The sequence below is a fragment of the Oryzias latipes genome, chromosome 14 (genome assembly GCF_002234675.1).
Source record: "Oryzias latipes chromosome 14, ASM223467v1".
NCBI lineage: Eukaryota > Metazoa > Chordata > Actinopteri > Beloniformes > Adrianichthyidae > Oryzias > Oryzias latipes.
Window position 1 is genome coordinate 18,045,994 of NC_019872.2, and position 20,144 is coordinate 18,066,137.

Here is a 20,144-nt window from a genome sequence, read left to right on the forward strand (position 1 = left end):
GGCTTGGGTGAATCTGTCAATCAGAGGCTTCGATCATTTAAAGTGACAGCACATATTTTTACTTAGGCTTCTGATTGGTCAGTTTATGACTTGAACTTGCGGTACAGCAAAAATACGAAAACAGGAATCAGATTAGCAAGAAAATGTCAAAAGGTAGCAGATCAAGAATGGTTTTCTGACTCTGTCAATGAGCTTTTGGCTCTTTGGGACCAGCAAGAACTTACTCTTTAGAACCCAAGGGGGGAGGGGTCACCCTGTTCTCATATAAAGTCAGTGATCATCACCTGAAAACTTGAAACCATATGTGAAGTTATTTATGTGACAGGTTGCCATCCTAATACAAATCCTGAGTCATCTGCACCTGCCCGGCATCTCTGCCAGTGGAGCTTGATTGCGTGTTAAATATTTGATTGCAGGATACAGTGCACCTGAGATGGAGCAATCACATTTGCTGATCACCTACCCCCCCCCCCCCCCCCCCTCTACATTATTAGCATTTTACCCATCTGCGTATGAAACGCGGCAACTAAGTCCATAAAATTTACTATCTGTTCTTCCCAGTCTTGTAAATGTGACATTTCCTTTCAGTGGGATTCATAAACTGCTGAGGGACGATTGATAAAGCCTCCTCAGCCAACACCGCCAGAGGCACGCAGCAGAGATATTCATGTTTTGAAAACATCCACAAATGCTGTTCGGTGACACGAACTTCTCTGATCAGATGGTAGACATCAAAAACAGCAAATGCAAATCCAGCCTTCAGTGAACCACAATGCCTCTGTGCTAGCTTTCAGTGCACACTTGCATAAATGTCCTGAAAAAGCCATCATTTATTGACAATTTATGAAAATGTTGCCATTTATCCGAACTTCATTGTCACGGGCAATGACAGGCAATTAAATCCTACGCTGTTCCCTTCTTTTAGGTTGTTTTTTTCCCCTATAAAACAAATTATTTCAAAAGGAAAAATAACAGTCTCAATTATAATTCAGTAGAAAAAAAACAAAACAAAAAAAACAAGCACCATGCAATGTTTGAAAGCATGATCAGTGCAGCTGAGGTCTATTAAGGGGACTAATGAGAGAGGTGAACAAAGGTGAGCAGAGCGGCGGGGAGGTTCAGGGGTGCGCTTGAGTGGTCTTTGTTTTGCTTAGGAAGCTTCCTAACAGGATGAAATGACCTGGAAGGAAGTGGCAGCCATGATAACGTCTGGTGGATTTCTGCACGTTTTAACCCCCGCCCCTTTCCTTGTGTCCTTTGCTATCAGACATAAAAAAAAAGGGGGGTAACAAAAAGGAAGCTTAAGTCTACGTTGTGGATGTAATTTTTGTTATGTCATAGTTTTGCTGTGCTCTGTTCGGTCAGGTATGTGATGCGGCTGGGTCTAAAATTGACAGTATTGAGTGGTGGATGAGGGTTGATTTTAATATCAATATATTTTGGAGCAAAGATTTCAAAGGTGGAAAAATCTGTTTTTAATAAAGCAGTGATGCAGTCGGTACTGATAGTCAGGTCATAAGCTATTTCCAAAACCACATAGTGCTCACCCATCCAGTGCCCAGGATTGTAAAAGCAATTTCACAAAGTGAAAATTGAATCAATAGCACTTTATGGCTATCTTTGAATCCATTGTGTTCTGATGATGAAAACGTTGATGGTTTATTTAAAAAAAAGAAAGAAAAAGATTTAAATACAATGACTTGTGGTCTCTGTTCCCAATCTAGTGAGCATTAATGCACACTGTTTTTTACAGTGTGCTTTCCGAACCTACATTTGGGAATTGTGGGTTCGGAAAGCACTACAAAATGGCGAACGCACTACTGTATATAGCGCACTATGTAGTTAATAGTGAAGGAATTCAGACATAGCCTTTGTGTCATTTGCTGTATTACAAACACTTGGTAGTCTCATTGATTGATTTTGTTTGCATTATTGTCACTATATCAAAGTTTATGTGGAGGGTGGAGTTGATAAAGTTAAAGCCACTTTGAGAAATGATCACAGACTGTGTTTCTGTGGAATAATACAATTGCAATACTTTCTAAAATATATAACATAAACTCTGATTTACAATCAAATACATTTGATTCAAAGAAAGGGTAAAAAAACAAAAAAAAAACTATTAAATCATAATTTTTTCTTATGTCGAAGCGATTTGAGTAATTTCGAAAATAGCCCATTTATTGACAGTGCACCTGGTGCGCCTTCTAGTGCAAAAAAACCTGTACTCAATATATAAATATATATGTTTATAAATGTCATAATCTTTCCATCAGATCATTAAATAATCTTTCATTTTCTTTTTTAAAAATAAAACATATTTTAAGTGTTAAAGCAGGACTCTCTAGTTTGCTAATTGATACGTCTGTATCAACGTCAGATACAACACTTTTCACTGCTCCTTTGGTATGGTGGAAGCATTCTGCAGGGTGATTACTAGCAAGAAGACAGCTAAGAAGGTACTCTGATAATTGTTTATAACATATAGATTAGGCCTGCACAATTAATCGCAAATTTATAGGTGTCGCGATTTCGAGCTGTGCAATATCCATATTGCAAAAGTGTTGACTTTAAGGTTCCAGTGTAAACAAAAGCGCAATTGTTTGAGGTATTGCAAGGAGTAAGTTTTGTAAATCAATGAAACAGGTTTCAGAATTATATAAAAATATTGTAATAAAACGTGATCAGTGAACAATCAGAGATATTAAAAATAAGACGAAGTGACTGGAAATTCAAAGAACAAAATGTCTCAAAAGTACTGGGCAGGAGCTCTACAAATGAGTACAAAATTAGCAAGAATCTCAGGGTGTATTCAGACGGGACACATTTGGTTTGTTAAAAGTGAACCACAGTTAGTTTCCCCTGATAATCCAGAACTTATTTCAAGTATTTAGTAATTGAAGATAGCAAATATACATTTTATAGATAATAAAAATATATGACTACTGTGACCAATGGGGATTTGGTTCGGGGGGCGTGATACAATATATAAGGAGAGCAGGTGTGTGTGTGGGATGTAACACTTGGCCGTTTCCGGTTTTGCGGTGTGTCGTGGAGTTGCTGTCTCTGGTATGTGTTTGTTCTCACATTCATATGTTTAGTGTGTTTAATGTTTCACCTGTTTCTTCCTTTGTGTATGTCACATTATTGTATGTCATCATCTTTTGGTTGCAGTGCCGCTGCTTTGGTTTGACAATATAAAAATAAAAGGGCTTGAACCTTTCTATTGTCTTCGCTCTTGTTTCTGCCGTCGTGGCACGCACCTGCGGAGGAACCGGCTACATTTGGCGCTGTGAGCAGGATCGTTGCGTTACGGAGTGGAGGCGGCCGGAGTCTGACACGTAAACCAAAGCAGCGGCTGGATCAGGTGTTCGGTGGCTGACGTCATCACGGGATTCCGGGGATTCCCTTTGCCGCTGTCGTCATGGAGGAGCTGCGAGCGGAGCTGCAGGCCTTGAAAGACCGGATAGCTGTGGACAAAGCGACCATGGACGCCTTGCGGAACATGAATGACGCGTTGACTGAGAAGCTGCGGGAGCAGGAAGCTTCACCCGCTGGGTCTGGTTCGGCGGCGGCGTCCCAATTGGACGGAGCAGCAGGTGGTTCGTCATCAACTGGGCCGAAGGACTGTGTCATTTACCTCCCTAAGGAGAAGAAATGCCGCACTTTTTCCGGGGGTTCGTGTGCGGACTTTTATGAATGGCTGGATGAGATTAACTCGGTGTTAAGTTTCCGTCATTTTCAGCAGAGCGAGAAGGCAATGTATATATATGACCATCTTGGGGGCGAGGCCAAGCAGGAAATAAAATACCGGTCTTCTGCAGAAAGGGCCGACCCGGATTGTGTGCTGGCGATACTAAAAGAAATTTATGGACAGCCTTCTTCGTTGACTCGCCTGCAGAAACTTTTCTTTGATAGAAAACAACGTGACGGGGAAACGATCCGTGAGTACTCACACGCGCTCATGGCAATCATTGATGAAATCAACCGCTGTGAAGTAAATTACACTTGGTGTAGTGATTTTGCCTTGCGGGATCAGTTTGCTGAGAATGTGCGGGATTCGGTTCTGAGACGGGAGTTAAAGCGCATCATCCGCCAGGATTCTGCCATCTCGTTTTTCAACCTACGAAAGGAAGCTTTGCAGTGGGAGGATGGGGACGCGACTGCGTCTTACAGCCGACGTAGAGCTGATGTGTGTCAGGTTGAGGGGGAAAAGGAGGTCCAGAATGTAAACGTGGTTACAGCTAAGCCGGTTGTGGATCCAAATGCAGAAATGATCAGCCTTATGAAGCAGCAACAGCAACAAATTACTGACTTGGCTAAGAAGGTGTCAGATTTGTCAGTAGAGATCGGACAGACAGCTGGTCGGGGGGTCCAACCACGGTTCGACTCGGAAGGTAAACCCATCTGCTTTAGGTGTCAGAGGGCGGGGCATATTGCTCGTCAGTGTAGATGGGCAGCACCGGGAAATAAGACCGTTTTTGCATCACGTAACGCTTCTGGTCGTGGAAACTCGGGCATTGTTGGCGAGCAACAGGGAAACTCTCTGCCCCTGTGGTGATGAGCCCAACTACAGGAGGGGATGTGATGGGCTCTGAAGCAAAGAAATCTGACACACTCGAGGTTGAATGTTTAATTGGAGTTTGTCCCACTGTCGATGTTTTCATTGGTGATGTACAGGTGAAATGTCTTTTGGACACGGGTTCAAATGTGTCAACAGTCACTGAGTCATTTTTCAATAAACATTTCCGTCCGTCTTTGAAAAATTGTGAATGGCTTTCACTCTCTGCCGCAAATGGTTTAAGTATACCTTATTTGGGCTATTTTGAAAGAGATGTTCATGCATTTGGTGTCACCATAAAAGGTAGAGGGATCCTTGTGGTCAAAGATCCAGAGACAAACCTTATGAGGCAACGTAAAAACACTGTCCCCTGCATTTTGGGGATGAACGTGATTAAGTGTTTTTATGAGAGTGAAGGCCATGGTTATGAAACGCGCAGTCATTCAGTCCCTGATGCATGGCAAAATGCCTTCAGAGTTTGCCAGTCTCACCAGGTTGGTTCAACATCTTCTCCTCTTCTTTTGAGCAACATCTAGAGCGTCTGGATCTGGTGTTTTCCCGTCTAAAACAGTACAATCTTAAAGTCAGACTACAAAAGTGTTCCTTTTTGAAATCTGAAGTGGCATACCTTGGACATTTGGTTTCAGCTGCCGGGGTAGCTACAGATCCTGACAAAATTAAAGCTGTTGTAGAATGGAAGAGGCCAAGCTGCTTAAAAGACTTAAAGTCCTTTTTAGGCTTTGCAAGTTTTTACAGGAGGTTCGTAAAGAATTTTGCCAAGATGGCAGCACCTCTCCATGCCTTGGCCTCATTGCTATCTACAAGCAAGGGTGGTCGGCCCACCAATGGGTTTCAGCAATTATGGGATTCCGTGTGTGAGGAGGCTTTTCAATGTTTGAAAAAGAAACTCACCTCGGCACCCGTTCTTGCATATGCTGATTTCTGCAAACCTTTTGTTCTGGAAATAGATGCGAGTCACCAAGGACTAGGGGCTGTTTTATCACAAGATGTGGACGGACGACTCCGACCCGTGGCTTTTGCCAGTAGGGGTCTTAGATCTTCGGAACGGAATATGGAGAACTACAGTGCCATGAAACTAGAGTTGTTGGGCTTGAAATGGGCAGTTACTGAAAAATTCCGTGATTATTTGATTGGTAGCAAGTTCACAATCATGACTGATAACAACCCTCTTTGTCATTTAAACAGTGCAAAACTCGGTGCCGTGGAGCAACGTTGGGTTTCTGAGCTGGCCCGGTTTGATTTTCAGATCTCCTACCGGCCTGGCAGGCAGAACAAAGGTGCCGATGCTCTTTCTCGGCAGTATGTGGGGCAACAGGAGGTACATACAGGTTCAGTCGGTGTGCCTAACACTAGCTCCACTACCAGTTTTCCCACTTTGGACGTTAAGGCCCTGGTTAGGTTGCAGTCTGGTGATGGTTTGATCTCTACCTTTAGGAGGTTTTGGGATCGGGGTGTGGGGCCAAGCCGGACAGAGAGGCGTCAATTATGTCCCAGGGCAGTAGAGCTGTTAAGACAATGGAAGCGGATTGTTGAGGTGGATGGGGTGCTGTATCGGCAGTTTTGGGGACAGCGTGAAGGGCAGATCAGGCAGATCATACTGCCAGCCATTTTGAAGGATGAGATACTCAATCAGATACACACCGTAGCTGGGCATCAGGGAGTAGAGCGAACCTTTAAGCTGGTCCGTTGTCGGGCTTACTGGCCTGGGATGTACAGAGACGTGGAGGCTTTTTGCAAGACTTGTGAGCGGTGCATTGTTTCTAAGAACCCTCACCCACAGGTAGTTGCACCTCAAGGACATTTGCTGGCTTACCGGCCATTGGAGGTTGTGGCTATGGATTTCACAGTGTTGGAGCCCTCATCAGACCGGCGTGAGAATGTCCTTATCATGACTGATGTCTTCTCCAAGTTTACTGTCGCAGTACCAACCCGTGATCAGCGTGCAGTAACTGTTGTTAAGGCCCTAGTAAAGCACTGGATCCAGCCCTATGGTGTCCCCTCTAGGATACACTCTGACCAGGGTAGGTGTTTTGAAGCAGATGTGGTGCAGGGTTTATGTAAAGTATACGGGATCAGGAAAAGCCGAACGACCCCCTATCATGCTCAGGGAAACGGGCAGTGTGAGCGCTTTAACAGGACTCTACATGACCTGTTGAGAACACTGCATCCACATCAGAAGAGACGATGGGTTGAATACCTTCCTGAGCTGCTGTATGTGTATAACACCACCGAACACCATAGCACAGGTTACTCACCATATTTCCTGATGTTTGGGAGGGCCCCCATTAGGCCTTTCGATATTTGGCTGGGTCAGGATAGGGAAGACTTTGAGGGTGACGAGCATGCTTGGGTGGTGGAACATCAGGAGCGACTGCGTTGGGCTTATCAGCAGGCGGGCCAGAATCTGGACCAAGCGGCAGAAGCTCGTCGTGCTTATGCAGGCCATGTAGGGGGTGATGCATCCCTGCTGCCGGGCCAGCTGGTGTACGTGAGAAACAGGCGGTTTCCCGGGAGGCATAAAATTCAGGATGTGTGGTTTCCTGTCCCCCATAAAGTGTTGGAGCGTCTGGGTGGGGATTCGCCTGTGTACTCGGTTGCGCCTGTCGACTCCTCTGGGCCAATCCGCAATGTTCACCGTAATGAACTAAGACTGTGTGGTCCCACTGTACAGAGTGGGGCTGTGATAGTGCCCCCTGTGGCAGAGGTGGATGGTGAGTTAGATGCCAATGGGGAGGCTGATGACTCCGTGATTGGTGTCCTTGTGCCTATCACTGGGTCCAGTCTTGAGGTTCGTGGGCCTAGTTCTTGTAGGGGTGGGGCTGAGGCTTCAGCTACTTCTCTTGACACTTCCACACCGTGTGTGCCCGTTCCCACAGTGCTTCCCTCAGCATGTGGGGTTGAAGGGGGAGCAGATGACACACAGTTGGCACCCATAGTGTCTGGGCCTGTTGGGCCTCGCCGGACGACTCGTTCCACTGCAGGGTTACACTCTAACCCTTTTCGTTTGCCCAGGTCGGTGTTACCATCTGATGGCAGATCAGTGGGGCACTGATCTTTTCTTGGGGGGGCATAAGTGTGACCAATGGGGATTTGGTTCGGGGGGCGTGATACAATATATAAGGAGAGCAGGTGTGTGTGTGGGATGTAACACTTGGCCGTTTCCGGTTTTGCGGTGTGTCGTGGAGTTGCTGTCTCTGGTATGTGTTTGTTCTCACATTCATATGTTTAGTGTGTTTAATGTTTCACCTGTTTCTTCCTTTGTGTATGTCACATTATTGTATGTCATCATCTTTTGGTTGCAGTGCCGCTGCTTTGGTTTGACAATATAAAAATAAAAGGGCTTGAACCTTTCTATTGTCTTCGCTCTTGTTTCTGCCGTCGTGGCACGCACCTGCGGAGGAACCGGCTACAACTACAGTATATATATACACAGATAGATAGATAGATAGATAGATAGATAGATAGATAGATAGATAGATAGATAGATAGATAGATAGATAGATAGATAGATAGATAGATAGATAGATAGATAGATAGATAGATAGATAGATAGATAGATAGATAGATAGATAGATAGATAGATAGATAGATGTGTGTTTGCTCAATATTTTAAATGAACTGTTTTCTGATTAAATTTTTAATATTTTAAAAAAAGTAGAAGTAATTGGTCTGTGAATTTTTTTTCCTCTTTTTTCAGGCTTGAAAGATGTTTATTATTTATAATTTTTTACCTTAGTTCTTTCAGAAAGCGCATGTAGTTACTTCATTTGCTTTGCACAAAAAAATATGAAATTCTAGTTCCACATCTTAATTAAAAAGGCTGATCATGGGTCAGTTTTTCTTTGCCTATTAGTCAAATTTGATTTTTTTTGTCTTTTTATTGAAAAGATAGGCGAAGGAGAATAGGACCACAGAAGCAAAAAAAAAATAATAAGGTATATTTTCTTGACCAGTAAAGTAAACTTGCTCTTTTTTCAATTTGCTTGTTCAAATTTTAACTTTTTTTTCTTAATAAATATTTTTGGCTTTGAAATTTACTTTAAAAAATGGTTCATTTTGAAGAAAGTGTTACTTTCTTATTTTCAGACATTTTTATTTTTGTGTTCTTTTGTGCTGCGGTTCCACAGTGAAAAAACTGTAAACTTTAATCATTAATCACAATTTTTATAATATTTTTGAAATCTGTAATGTTCTCCTCATTGCTGCATCATCAAAAAACAATAGAGCTGAACATTAAGTTTTCATTTTTCTGTTTTGAAAAAGTTGGAATGTTAAGACACTAATATTTACTTAGAAGTGTGTGCAGTCAAGGCCAAAAAAGTGTTCAGACAAAGTCCTGGAAGTGGTGATGTAAACAAAAGTCGACTGAATATTGCTGAGCTCACCCTGATTCAGTCTACTTACCAGGAAAAAAAAGGGGGGAAAAAAATCTAAAATGACTCTTTGTTCTTTTTTGTATTAAAGACGTACATTTGGTATTCAGTTGGATGAATATTTTAGGCTAAACATCCTTGATAAAGTGCATTTTGGAGTTGCTTCATGTTGTGTCTCTGCACAATTGGTTCGGTGGGCTCCACGCTTGCAGCACTCTGGCTGCAGAGTGGCTGAGAGTGAATGGCCTCCGTCCAGCTGAGATAATGGAATTGGTATGTTTTCCCTGAGCTGCTGCTCTGGTCGGAGTTAATTCTGTTAATAGCACAAGCTTCTACTGTCAAAGCCTTTTCGCCGGCTTGAGCAGTGCTCAGCCAACACAAGAGGTGGCCTGCGTGAGGTGACTGATGGATGTTTAATGGATTAACCAGAAAGAGGCACGTGCAATTTGCAATTGTGCTCAAAGATGCTAAAGTCTAATCAGGAAAGACTTTCTCTTTACATTTAAATCCAAATGCTTTTTAAGCAGGGCCACTAGTGTTCCAGCTTTGAGCGCATTGCTTTATGCCAGGCATGTCTGAAATAAAAAAAAAAAATATATATATATTATATATACTGGTGTAAAAAAATCCGCCCCTCTCACCCTTCGCAGGTGGTTTCTCCTCCAAGCTCGGGTCCTCTACCAGGGCCTGGGAGCTTGAAGGTCCTGCGCAGTATCTTAGCTGTTCATAGCACTGCGCTTTTCTGGACTGAGAGGTCTGAGGTCTTTCCAGGTATTTGTTGTAGCCACTCCTCCAGCTTGGGGGTTACTGCCCCGAGTGCTCCAATTACCACAGGCACCACTGTCACCTTCACTTTCCAGGCTTTCTCCAGTTCTTCTCTGAGTCCCTGGTATTTCTCCAGTTTCTCATGTTCCTTCTTCCTGATGTTGCCATCGCTTGGCACTGCCACATCCACCACAACGGCTTTCCTCTGTTCTTTATCCACCACTACAATGTCTGGTTGGTTCGCCATTACCATCCTCTCAGTCTGGATCTGGAAGTCCCACAGGATCTTTGCCCTCTCATTCTCTACCACCTTCCAGCATCTTACACCCTGCAGTTATGTGCTGGATTGTTTCAGGCGCCTCTTTGCACAGCCTACACCTTGGGTCTTGTCTGGTGTGGTAGATCTGAGCCTCTATCGCTTTGGTGCTCAGGGCTTGTTCCTGAGCTGCCAGGATATTCATTTTAATTTAACCTTTATTTACCCAGGAATTATCCCATTGAAATTAGGAATCTCTTTGTCAAGGGAGTCCTGGCTAGGGGGAAACAATAAATTACATTTACGATAAAAATGTCAACATTAAAAACATAAAATAAATAAAAATTAGAGCTTATGCAAAAAAAAAGGTACGGTTAAAAGTGACTCTCTTCCAATCTCAGCCTGGACTTAAAAAATATTCAGAGAACTGAATTCTTTTAATTACCATTTTTTTTGTAGTGTTCCATGTGGAGGGGGCAAAAAAGACAAAAGCCTTTTTTATTTTTTTCCCAGTTCTGTACGAGCAAATGCAACAGCGAGCAATAGATGGTCATTTGATTGGAGTCCGTATGATTCCACAGTCCTCAGCTTGATCAAGCTGCAAATGCATGAAGGTAAAACTCCAATAAGAGATTTGTAAATAAAAATGCACCGGTGTGTGAACCTCCTGGTTGACACAGAAGACCATCCCACTCGAGAATACAGTTCACAATGAGAAGTAGAGGCCTTACAGTTTGTTATAAACCTTAAACCTTAAAACAAAACAGACTGATACCACTAAAACACACTCCCAACCTTGTTAGTAACACCACAGTCCAACACAGTCCAACACAGCTACACGTTAATCACATTAACAATACCTGTAACTCCCAACTTTGTTTGCAACACGTAAGTAAACAGACTGATACCGCTAAAACAAACGTTACTTTGACTATGCAAACTCTTAACCATGTTAATAACTAGTAAAATAAACACTGTCCGCCACTGTTATGCGTCAGCCACGTTAGCGAATTCCCAATGCCTGCAACATTTTTTCGCAACACTTAAGAAAACATATGGATACAGCTAAAACAAACTGTAATGTTATTACACTAACTCCCAGCCTTGCTAGTTAAATAGGTAACACTGTGTTCCATGCTACAAGTTAGCCAGGTTAGCGCAACTTTGCAACGAGTCAGTGTAACTTCTAATTTTGTTTGCCACACGTAAGAAAACAGACTGATACCGCTAAAACAAACATTACTGTGATTTTGCTAACTCCCAACTTTGTTAGTAATAAGTCTGACATTGCTATACACTAGGCCACGTTAGCTTATTTACAATACTGTAACTGTCATGGTTATCGAGACTTTGCAGCAGACCCAGATGCTGGAACCCGGAAGGATAACAGGAGAGATTTATGATTTAGTTTTCTTGCAGGTGATTTTCCAAAAGCGGGATCTTCGGTTCCAGATTGCAGGTGAGTAGCAGGAAGACGTGGCGTGGCTGGAGAGCTTCTGTGAAGGCTGTGAGGGCATGAACAGCTAGCGAGGCGAGCGTGGAATGAACGGTCTGTCCCGGAGGGAATCCCAGGTAGCACTCGTGGTGATAACGTCCTGGAAGCGAGGCGAAAAGGCACAATTAATAAAACAAGAATTTTTCTTAGGAATAAACATGAGAGACCTGACAAGTACCATGGAGGAGCAACGAACTGGCGACGAATACTGGCTGTGGATCTCCTTAAGTAGGCAGCAGGCGGATGAGGTGAGTGGCAACAGCTGGGAATCCTCCGGAGCAGAGTGGAGAGGGGCGGGGCTGATAGAGGCACCATGACAGTAACTCTGTAACTCCCAACCTTGTTCATGAGTCATAAAAAAACAAATCAGACTGATACCGGCGTAACTGTGGTAACTCTCAACTTTGTTCGTAACTCGTAAAAAAAACAGTCTAACAACGCTACAAGTTAGCCGCATTAGCATGTCCACAATACCTTCCACCCGTGTTTGCAAGGCGTATAAAACAGTTGCACTGTCCAACACCCCCACACATTAGCCATGTTATTTACAATAACATCTAACTTTGTTTGCAGCAGTTTTAAATCACAAGGCACTCCAGATTACACGGTGTACTGTTGTTTTTTGAAAAACCAAAGTGTGTGAGGGTCCTCTTTTTTCCCCGGGGTTCCCCCCTCCTGGGCGGGGGCGGCGGGCCCCTGCCTTGCTCCTCCCTGGACCAACCGTGGGCCGGGCGGATGGCTGCCTGGAGTGCGGAGCGGGTCTCCCTTGGGGGGTCCTGGCTCGTACCTGGGGTTGGGGCGGGGGAATGCCCAGAACTCCTGGGTGGTGGTGGGGTGCTCGTCTGGGGCTGTGGGCGTCCCTCTCCGGTGGGGCCCTGCGTTGGGTTCTCCCGGCGCGGCGGGGGGGCTGTTCTCTTGGTTGGGCTGGGGCGGCCCTCTCTTTCCCTCCGTGCCTCCCTGCTCTCTGGCTCTGGGGGCCTTGCGGCGGTCCTGCTGGCCCTGGCCTGGGTGGCGGGCTTGGTCGCCCGGGCGGCGGTTGTTCCCTGCCGGTTTCCGTGTGGCGTGGGGGGGATTCCGGCTGCCGCTGCTGCTGCGGTGGGGGTCTTGGGGTGGGGATGGCTGGGCGCTCTCCCTCCTTCTTTACACATTCCACCATCCATTTTAGAAGAACATGAGCACTCACCTGAGCACGGGTGTTGGCTCACCTTTGCACTGGCGGTTTGCGTGACTGAATGACTGAAATGTTTCACACTAGTTGGTTTTAAGGCATAAGTATGCGTGTGAGCACTATCTGTTTTGTGTACATGTCGACAGATGGACATTTTTGCAGCTAGCAGGTGTGTTTGACACTTGGGTGTGTGTGTGGACAGGCTCCGCCCTTTTTGTACTGCATTTGAGCCTTACCATGGTGATTAACAACCAGTAAACTTGTCTGCTTTATGCTGCTTCATGGTCTTATCCCCCTCCCCCTCCTACTATCACCCTCCTTCCCCCCCTCTCTCTAACGTCCCTCTCTCTTCTTCCCCTCTTTCCTTTTCCGTCCGGTCCAACACCAAAGATCTTCAAACATGTTTGAAATTAATAAAGTTTGGCCTCAATTACAAAAGGGGTTTATTCAGACATACCTTTGGTTTGTCTGAAGATTAATAACCCCTCTTGTTAAAGTAAAATATGTCCAACACAAGAGGCCCTCAGCTCTCATCTGTTTGCCCAGCTGTTGGACAGGACAAGGTAAAAAAAAAAAAAAAAAAAAAAAAAAAAAGAAAAACCAAAGTGTTTTAATTGCGCCTTATTGTGCAAAAAATACTTTGGTAAGAAAATGTTAACACATTAGATCAAATGAATAATAAAGGAAAGGCATTCTCCTCCACAGATGACGGAGGATGCAATCACAGCTGTAGATTCCCTGAAATAACTAAGGCCATCATTTATTTGCCCTCAACATCTGGATTTCTATGTCCGTTTTTGTGATTCTAAATACATTTGCACGCATTGATTCAGGGTTTTTTTGTTTGAATTAGATTTAATTACATTTGTGTTAAAAAAAGCCACATAATTAAACCTTTATTTGCACAATTTCTACAAAATTATTTCTCTGACATTTCTACAGGAAAAAATATATTCAGTCTAAAAACAGAAAATGGTTGTTTTTTTTCCTGAAAACCTTCACAGCAGTCATTTACCACCTGTTCAGAGCTGCTCGTTAAAACAAAAATGCAATAAGAAAATGACATGGCAGGAATTTCAGGCGTTCAAGCGTGCAGACGTGACCTAGATCTGCTGAAGTTGAAACCATACATCAGAAAGAGGAGGAACGCAGACTGAATGTCACACAGCTTTGGGTGCCAGACACTGATGTGAGAATTTTAGAAATACTGATCCACTGGGATTCTCGCAAATTCATGCTAGCCTACAACAAAAAATGATTTAAAAGGAGGAAAATAGTAAAAAAAGAAATAAATAAAAGAAACTGTCAAAGGTCAGAGAAACATGGTTTGATTTGTTTAAGATGACAGAAGTGACACAATCTCTCATAGAGACAAGGTATGATTTTTAGTCAGCAATACTTTTAGTTTTTTTCTTTTACGCTTATAATACTTGTTAATTTCATGTCATTGTTTTTATACTTGTACTATTGTTTTACTATCATTTTTTTACAGTCTTTTATTCATGCTGTGTTTCTTGTGGCAAATGGACCATGAGTCTGTAATAATAATAAGAAACTCCACACTGCATGCATATTTAGGATGCAGGTAAAAATGTACCATAGTGAGTGTTTTTGAATCATTTTGAAAATGGATAACATCCATCACTTCTTGTCATCTGATAGCCATGTTCAAACTGCAAAAAACCCTCAAAAAAGCTGCGATTGCTTTCTGGACCACCTAATCTCTTTCTAGTGAGACAAAGCACCTTTGTGATGAGATGGATCACTTCATCATGAAGGCCCGGCTTTAAGAATCAACTTTGTAACCTTCTGTCGTGTCCCTAACGTATAAACCACCCAACTCCGTATCGGAAGGTTGGAGCTAATAAAATGTAATAGTTTTAGCCAAAAGCATCATGATTTAAATTACTTGTTTTATTTAGGACATTTTAATATTATTAAAAGAAAATAAAACCTTGTGAACTGTTTTATTTGTCAACATCAGGTAATAATGTAGAGTGTTCTGAAGTCAACATATAGAGATGATTGATTTGGTAGTTTGTCCTCTCTGGGTGGGTGGAATGCTCCTGCCCTAAGTAGAATGGAGTCTTTTTCACGAGTGAGGAGTGAGATCGACAGGCGGATTGGTGTCGCATCTGCTGTTATGCAGTCACTGTGGTGAAGAGAGAGCTGAACCAGAAAGCAAAGGTCTTGATTTACAGGTCGATCTTCTTTCCACCACTCACCTATGGTCATGAGCTCTGGGTCATGACGGAAAGAACGAGGTTCCAAATACAAGCGGCTGAAATGAGCTTCCTCTATCTTTCAGATAGAGTGAGAAGGTCGGTCACCCGCGGAGAGCTCAGAGTAGAACTGCTTCTCCCCTCATTGAGAGGAGCCAGTTGAAGTGCATCTCGGGCATCTAGTCCGGATGCCTCCCTGGGGAGTTGTTCTGGGCATGTCCCACTAGGTGGAAGCCCCGGGACATGCAGGAGAGACTACGTCTCTAATCTGGCCTTGGAACGCCTCGGGGTCCCCCCAGAGGAGCTGGAGGAAGTGGCCAGGGAGAGGGAAGTCTGGGTATCTCTGCTTAGACTGCTGCCCCCGCGACTCCGCCCCAGATTGGCAGCTGATTGACTATTTAGCTGATTCATTTTGAACCACATAATGAGAGCATAAATAAGGTGAAATATATATATAATAAATCACAAAGTCATCTGAAATTTGATAACATTTGTGGGTTGAGAAAATAAACCACTCAAGTTTACCCTTAAAAATGCAAATATTTTTGGTTTAAAACCAAACATAAAAATTTAAAGATTAACATTTGTTTCTGTCTTTGCTCTGCCTTGTTCTCAAAAATCTAATTCAATGTTTGACATGTTTTGATGACTTTATAGAAATTATTCTTTAAATAAACCTTATTTTTATAAATGTTACAATGCTTCTTCACATATTTATTATAATAATGTTTACTCCTTCTAAAAACTATAAAAAACTTTTACTTTTTTAGGGCGGAGGGGGAGATTATTTTTGAATATTATTTGGATGTTTTTTTATTAATACTATTTCTAAAAGTTTAAGTATATTTAATATGATGGATCCGTACGTTGTTTTAGTGATTTTTTTTTATAAGTTTTTATGTCTATCTAACTCAATTTATTATGTTGATCTAACTTACATATTTTTGTTTATAGAACTCAAATTAACACATTTATCTGACTTATTATCACACATTTATCCTACTCAGTACAATGTATTTCTGGCATCTGTTTTTATCTATTTATTGTTTTCACTATGATTTTAAACATGTTTAAGTTTAGGCCAATAAGAATTGTAATTTCCATATCAAAGACATGAATGACCCAGCAATGTTTTGCACTATGGGGCAGGAGCTCAGATGTCTTAATCTCTGTCTTTATTATTGGAACAAAGTGTTTTCCCGCACAAGGGGGGTTGCTCAACATCCTCTCCCACACTCTAACTCATGGTGCAGAAAGAAAGAAACAAAACAGGTTAAATTACTAGTAAAAACAGAGTGTAACAGACAACAAAACCCATGGACAAAAACTCACACTTAAACCCCAATCTGCCCAGACAGGCAAAGAAAATGGTATCCCACAATTCCTTACGCTGCCTAACGTTATGATGTCATGACACATTGACAGCTTCAGTTACACCAACTTAATTGAGTTGATTGAAAGTAAAATAACTGTCAGACAACTATGTGTTATTTTTAAGTTGAATGAACTCAAAAAAAGGATTTAATTTCACCAAACTAAATAATTGAGTTAAATCAATGTAAAAATATATAATAATCATCTTTCCAACTACAGCCCAAATACTCTTTTTAGACTGTACTATAGCAAAAAGATTGAACTTATCCTATTATCTTGCATGGGTTTCTGCACGTTTGCACCAATTATTATCATGTAGTAATACTGCAATATATGCAGTAATGTTTAAACACATTTTTTCTTAAATTGGTTTGGATATTTGGATATACAGATGATCTGCTAATGTTTTTTTTTAGCTTTTTTTATTCAGTTATCTAATCTGATACTATCCTCTAACATCTCAAGAATTTTAGTTTTTTTTGTTTTACTAATTTTACATTGTTCATATAATACTTATATTTCTGAATTTGATGCTTTATTGTTGTTGATGCAATCAAATAAATCATATTACAAAGTTCAAAATTATAATGCAATTTGTATTTAAGTGTCAAAAGATAAGAATGTTAATTTTTTTTGCAATTAAAGTCATGGATGATATCATGTCTCTGGGCTCTTTTGATCACTGACATCAATCTCAGACACCTGTGGTAGCTGGTTTACGAGGCGAGTTCAATTAAAGGAAAAACTACTAAAGAAGGGTGTTTCACATTATTAGGCCGACCAATATTTTCTTGGAATTTGGGAAAAAAAAGGATCACTGCTGCTGAAAAGCATGGAATCTGTAAATGTCTTGGACGAGGTATGAAAACCTTGGTTATTTCACAAAAACCTAAGCGTGATCGTGGTACTTTTAAGAGATATTTTGGCTGATTCAGAGCACATACACAGACAGGTTGGTGCAGATAAAGGCAAAATGTGGAAGGTTTCTGACAAAAACTATGGTTATCTTTTGTAGGTTTGTTAAATAAAATTTAAACTCTAATGGTTAGTGACTTGAAAATTAGGCTGATTATCTTTTGCATTGCAAATTTAGAAAAATCATCCCTCCTATTCTTTTCGGTCTGGTCCAACAAAAAATTGTTACAAATATAAGTAAGATGAATAAAGTTTAGTCTAAAATAGAGAAGGGGTTTATTTAAATATACACCTAATGTGTCAGAAGATTCATAACCCCTGTTGTAACAGTAAAATCTATTCTTATCTGCTCTCATCTCAGTAAAATTACGAGATTTTAAGTTGTAGATTTACGAGAAAAAACTTGTAAATCTACAAGAAAAAAACTTGTAATTGTACGAGATTAAAGTGGAAGTGAGCATCTAGAGCAGCAAGTGAACGCCGCGCAGCAGCAGAGCAGACCAACTAAACTCAATTGAACAGGTGAGCTAAATGTTTATTGATAACGTTCCAAATGTTTGGAAGCTCATTTGTGTGATTTGTCATTTATTAATGATTTATTTATTGATGGGTGATTTACAGGATCTCTGCAGCCCGATGAAGCCGTCGGTATCCCTGCAGCTGTCTACTCCTTTCTTTCTCCACCAAAGACAAAATCTCTACATTTGTGTGATTGATCCGTCTGAGGAGGAGCCCTTTTTTGGTAATTTCAATGTTCTAATGCTAATATAACAGACTATTTTTATTCCTATTTATTGTTTTATGTTGAAACGGGACGTTTCGTCTGGAGGAGGGGGTGTATGTAACACTGTACGTCTGCATTGGCATTCGGATGACAGGTTCATGACATAAGGTGACAAATGAACTTCAGGTTATGTGAATGAAAAGGAGAATAAAGGCTGCAGTGGTCTTCTACACTCAAACGTGTCTCTGAGCTCCTTATCATATGAAACTCTGCTTTACTGACACTGAACCCTGGAAAGACGGCTCCACTGAAAATAATCTGATTTTGGTTTAGAATCTCTGTTTTTTTATACCTATCCGGAAAGAAAGCTTCACAAAAGGCTCCACATCTTTCATCTTCAAGCTATGCTCCGATTTACGGAAAACTTTGGTGTTTTTTCCTCATTAATCTATGACTTTTTTTCTCGTAAATTTACGAGATTTTAAGTCGTAAATTTGAGATAAAAACTCTGAGATTTACGAGAAAAAATATCGTAAAGTTACGACTTGAAATCTCGTAATTCAACAGTTATGACTTTCTTTCTCGTAGATTTACGACATAAAAGTCGTTATTTAAAAAAAAAAAAATTATAAACTGGCCCTAAAACTCTGTCATACTCAGCTGTCTACAGGACTAGTAAAAAAAATAAATAAAAAAAAATCATACACAAATGTCATTTGCGTAACAATTTGGAATGTGCTGTAGTTACATTATTTATGAAGAAGTTAGATATGATATCTGTCAAACTCAGCATTCTGTTTATTGACCCAAAGCCGTGAATAAGGTTGATTGTTTTGATCTTAAACAAGACTATGAATTCTCCATGATGTGTACAGACTTGAGAAGAAATCTCCTGTAATCTTCACCTCGAGGTAATTACTGCAGAAAAACACTATGGATCACCAGAGACTCTTATCACTGATTGCTTGAATACCAAGGAGATTTGCCTCACATCTGATCTGAAACTCTAAATAATCTTTGTAACATAACAATCCGTTTGCAGGATTGTCGTTTGTTTTTGCATGAACAGACCTAAAGGAGATGGATGTACATTCTCAATAATTACAGCAATTATTACTTAGTGATGGTATAACAAGCTTTCAAACAATTACCTGTACACCCACACATGAAGTATTTTGCTCAACAAATACATTAGACTTTCTCATTGAAAAAAAAAGGAAAATATGCATTCTGTTGCATAACAGTATGGAAAATACAAGTGATCACTTCCTTCTAAGCTCAGGATGTTGGATTTTTGACTTTATGTTTTGTTTTAAGATTTTATGACCAGCCAAATTTGACCCTGTATTTCACTGAGATGCATTGCAAGAATAAAATTAAATAAAAATAATACACAGTCAACAAACTAATGTAGAATGTGAGCTGAGAAAGAAAATAAACCTCCAGTGTTAAGAACAATGGCTTTGAGGTGAAGTTCCAGACTTTGTGTAAACAGCCGCACAGCTGGGATCCTCTGTGCAGAAACACTACAGCCCTTGTCTCGCAGGTACTGGAGATTGATTAATGCCTTGCCCAGGGGCATTTTAGCCTAGGTGGATGACAGCTGTGAGATAATTCCCTTATCAGGTTCCTGTCTGAACTCTAGTCTCTGAAGCTGCAGCAGCTTCATGTTTTTTTAGGAACGAGCTTGTTTTTCAACGCTGACCCCTGCTGCACCAACTAAAAAGCAACCCTCTTTTTAACTGTCTTCCTCCAAAGACGCTCAGCATCCAACCGCAAAATCTTGTGTCACTCTCCTATGCAATAGGAGATGCTTAGAAAACAATATTCAAGAAGTAATTCCGCTTGGATTCTCATCAAAGTGCTCCACTCCAGTTAGTTTTCCTCTTCAGCCAGGATTTTGTAGCACATGCCAGCGGCTGCGGAGGACCTGCGGGGGAGTGCAAAGTGAGTACAATGGACAAAGCCATGTGTGGCATCTTACTTCCAATTCTCCTCTTCCCCTGCCGTTGTTATTGTATGAAACTGCTGTCGACAGCTTTTGCTGTGCACCATGATTTCTCAAACAATGGGAAAGTCACCTGCTTTTTCCTGCGGAGAAACGGTGATGCCTGAAAAATATTAGAAAAAGATTTGGCTCAGCATGGAACAGAAAAAGGAAGATCTGTGAGAGAAACCCAATTGTTGTCACTTCGGCAATCGAGGATGTAAGGACTGTTGAAGCTACACGAGACAAACATTTTACAGGGACTTTGTTATCTGGGATTTGA

General features: G+C 41.4%; 1 protein-coding gene across 1 annotated transcript; it reads left to right on the top strand.

The window, feature by feature from the left end:
- The first annotated feature begins 2,908 nt into the window (after nucleotides 1–2,908).
- Nucleotides 2,909–6,084, top strand: LOC111948684. Its single transcript, XM_023962787.1, has 3 exons — nucleotides 2,909–3,069; nucleotides 3,175–4,397; nucleotides 6,017–6,084. The coding sequence occupies exons 2-3, from the start codon at nucleotides 3,425–3,427 to the stop codon at nucleotides 6,082–6,084; spliced, it is 1,041 nt and encodes a 346-aa protein (XP_023818555.1). The 5' UTR covers nucleotides 2,909–3,069; nucleotides 3,175–3,424.
- The last annotated feature ends 14,060 nt before the right edge of the window (nucleotides 6,085–20,144 follow it).

Bases quoted from the DNA above. Each gene is read 5' to 3' on its own strand.
- LOC111948684 (XM_023962787.1), top strand. From the start codon at position 3,425: ATGGAGGAGCTGCGAGCGGAGCTGCAGGCCTTGAAAGACCGGATAGCT. The intron at 4,398-6,016 runs GTAAACCCATCT...CTCTACCTTTAG, and splicing joins ACCACGGTTCGACTCGGAAG to GAGGTTTTGGGATCGGGGTG.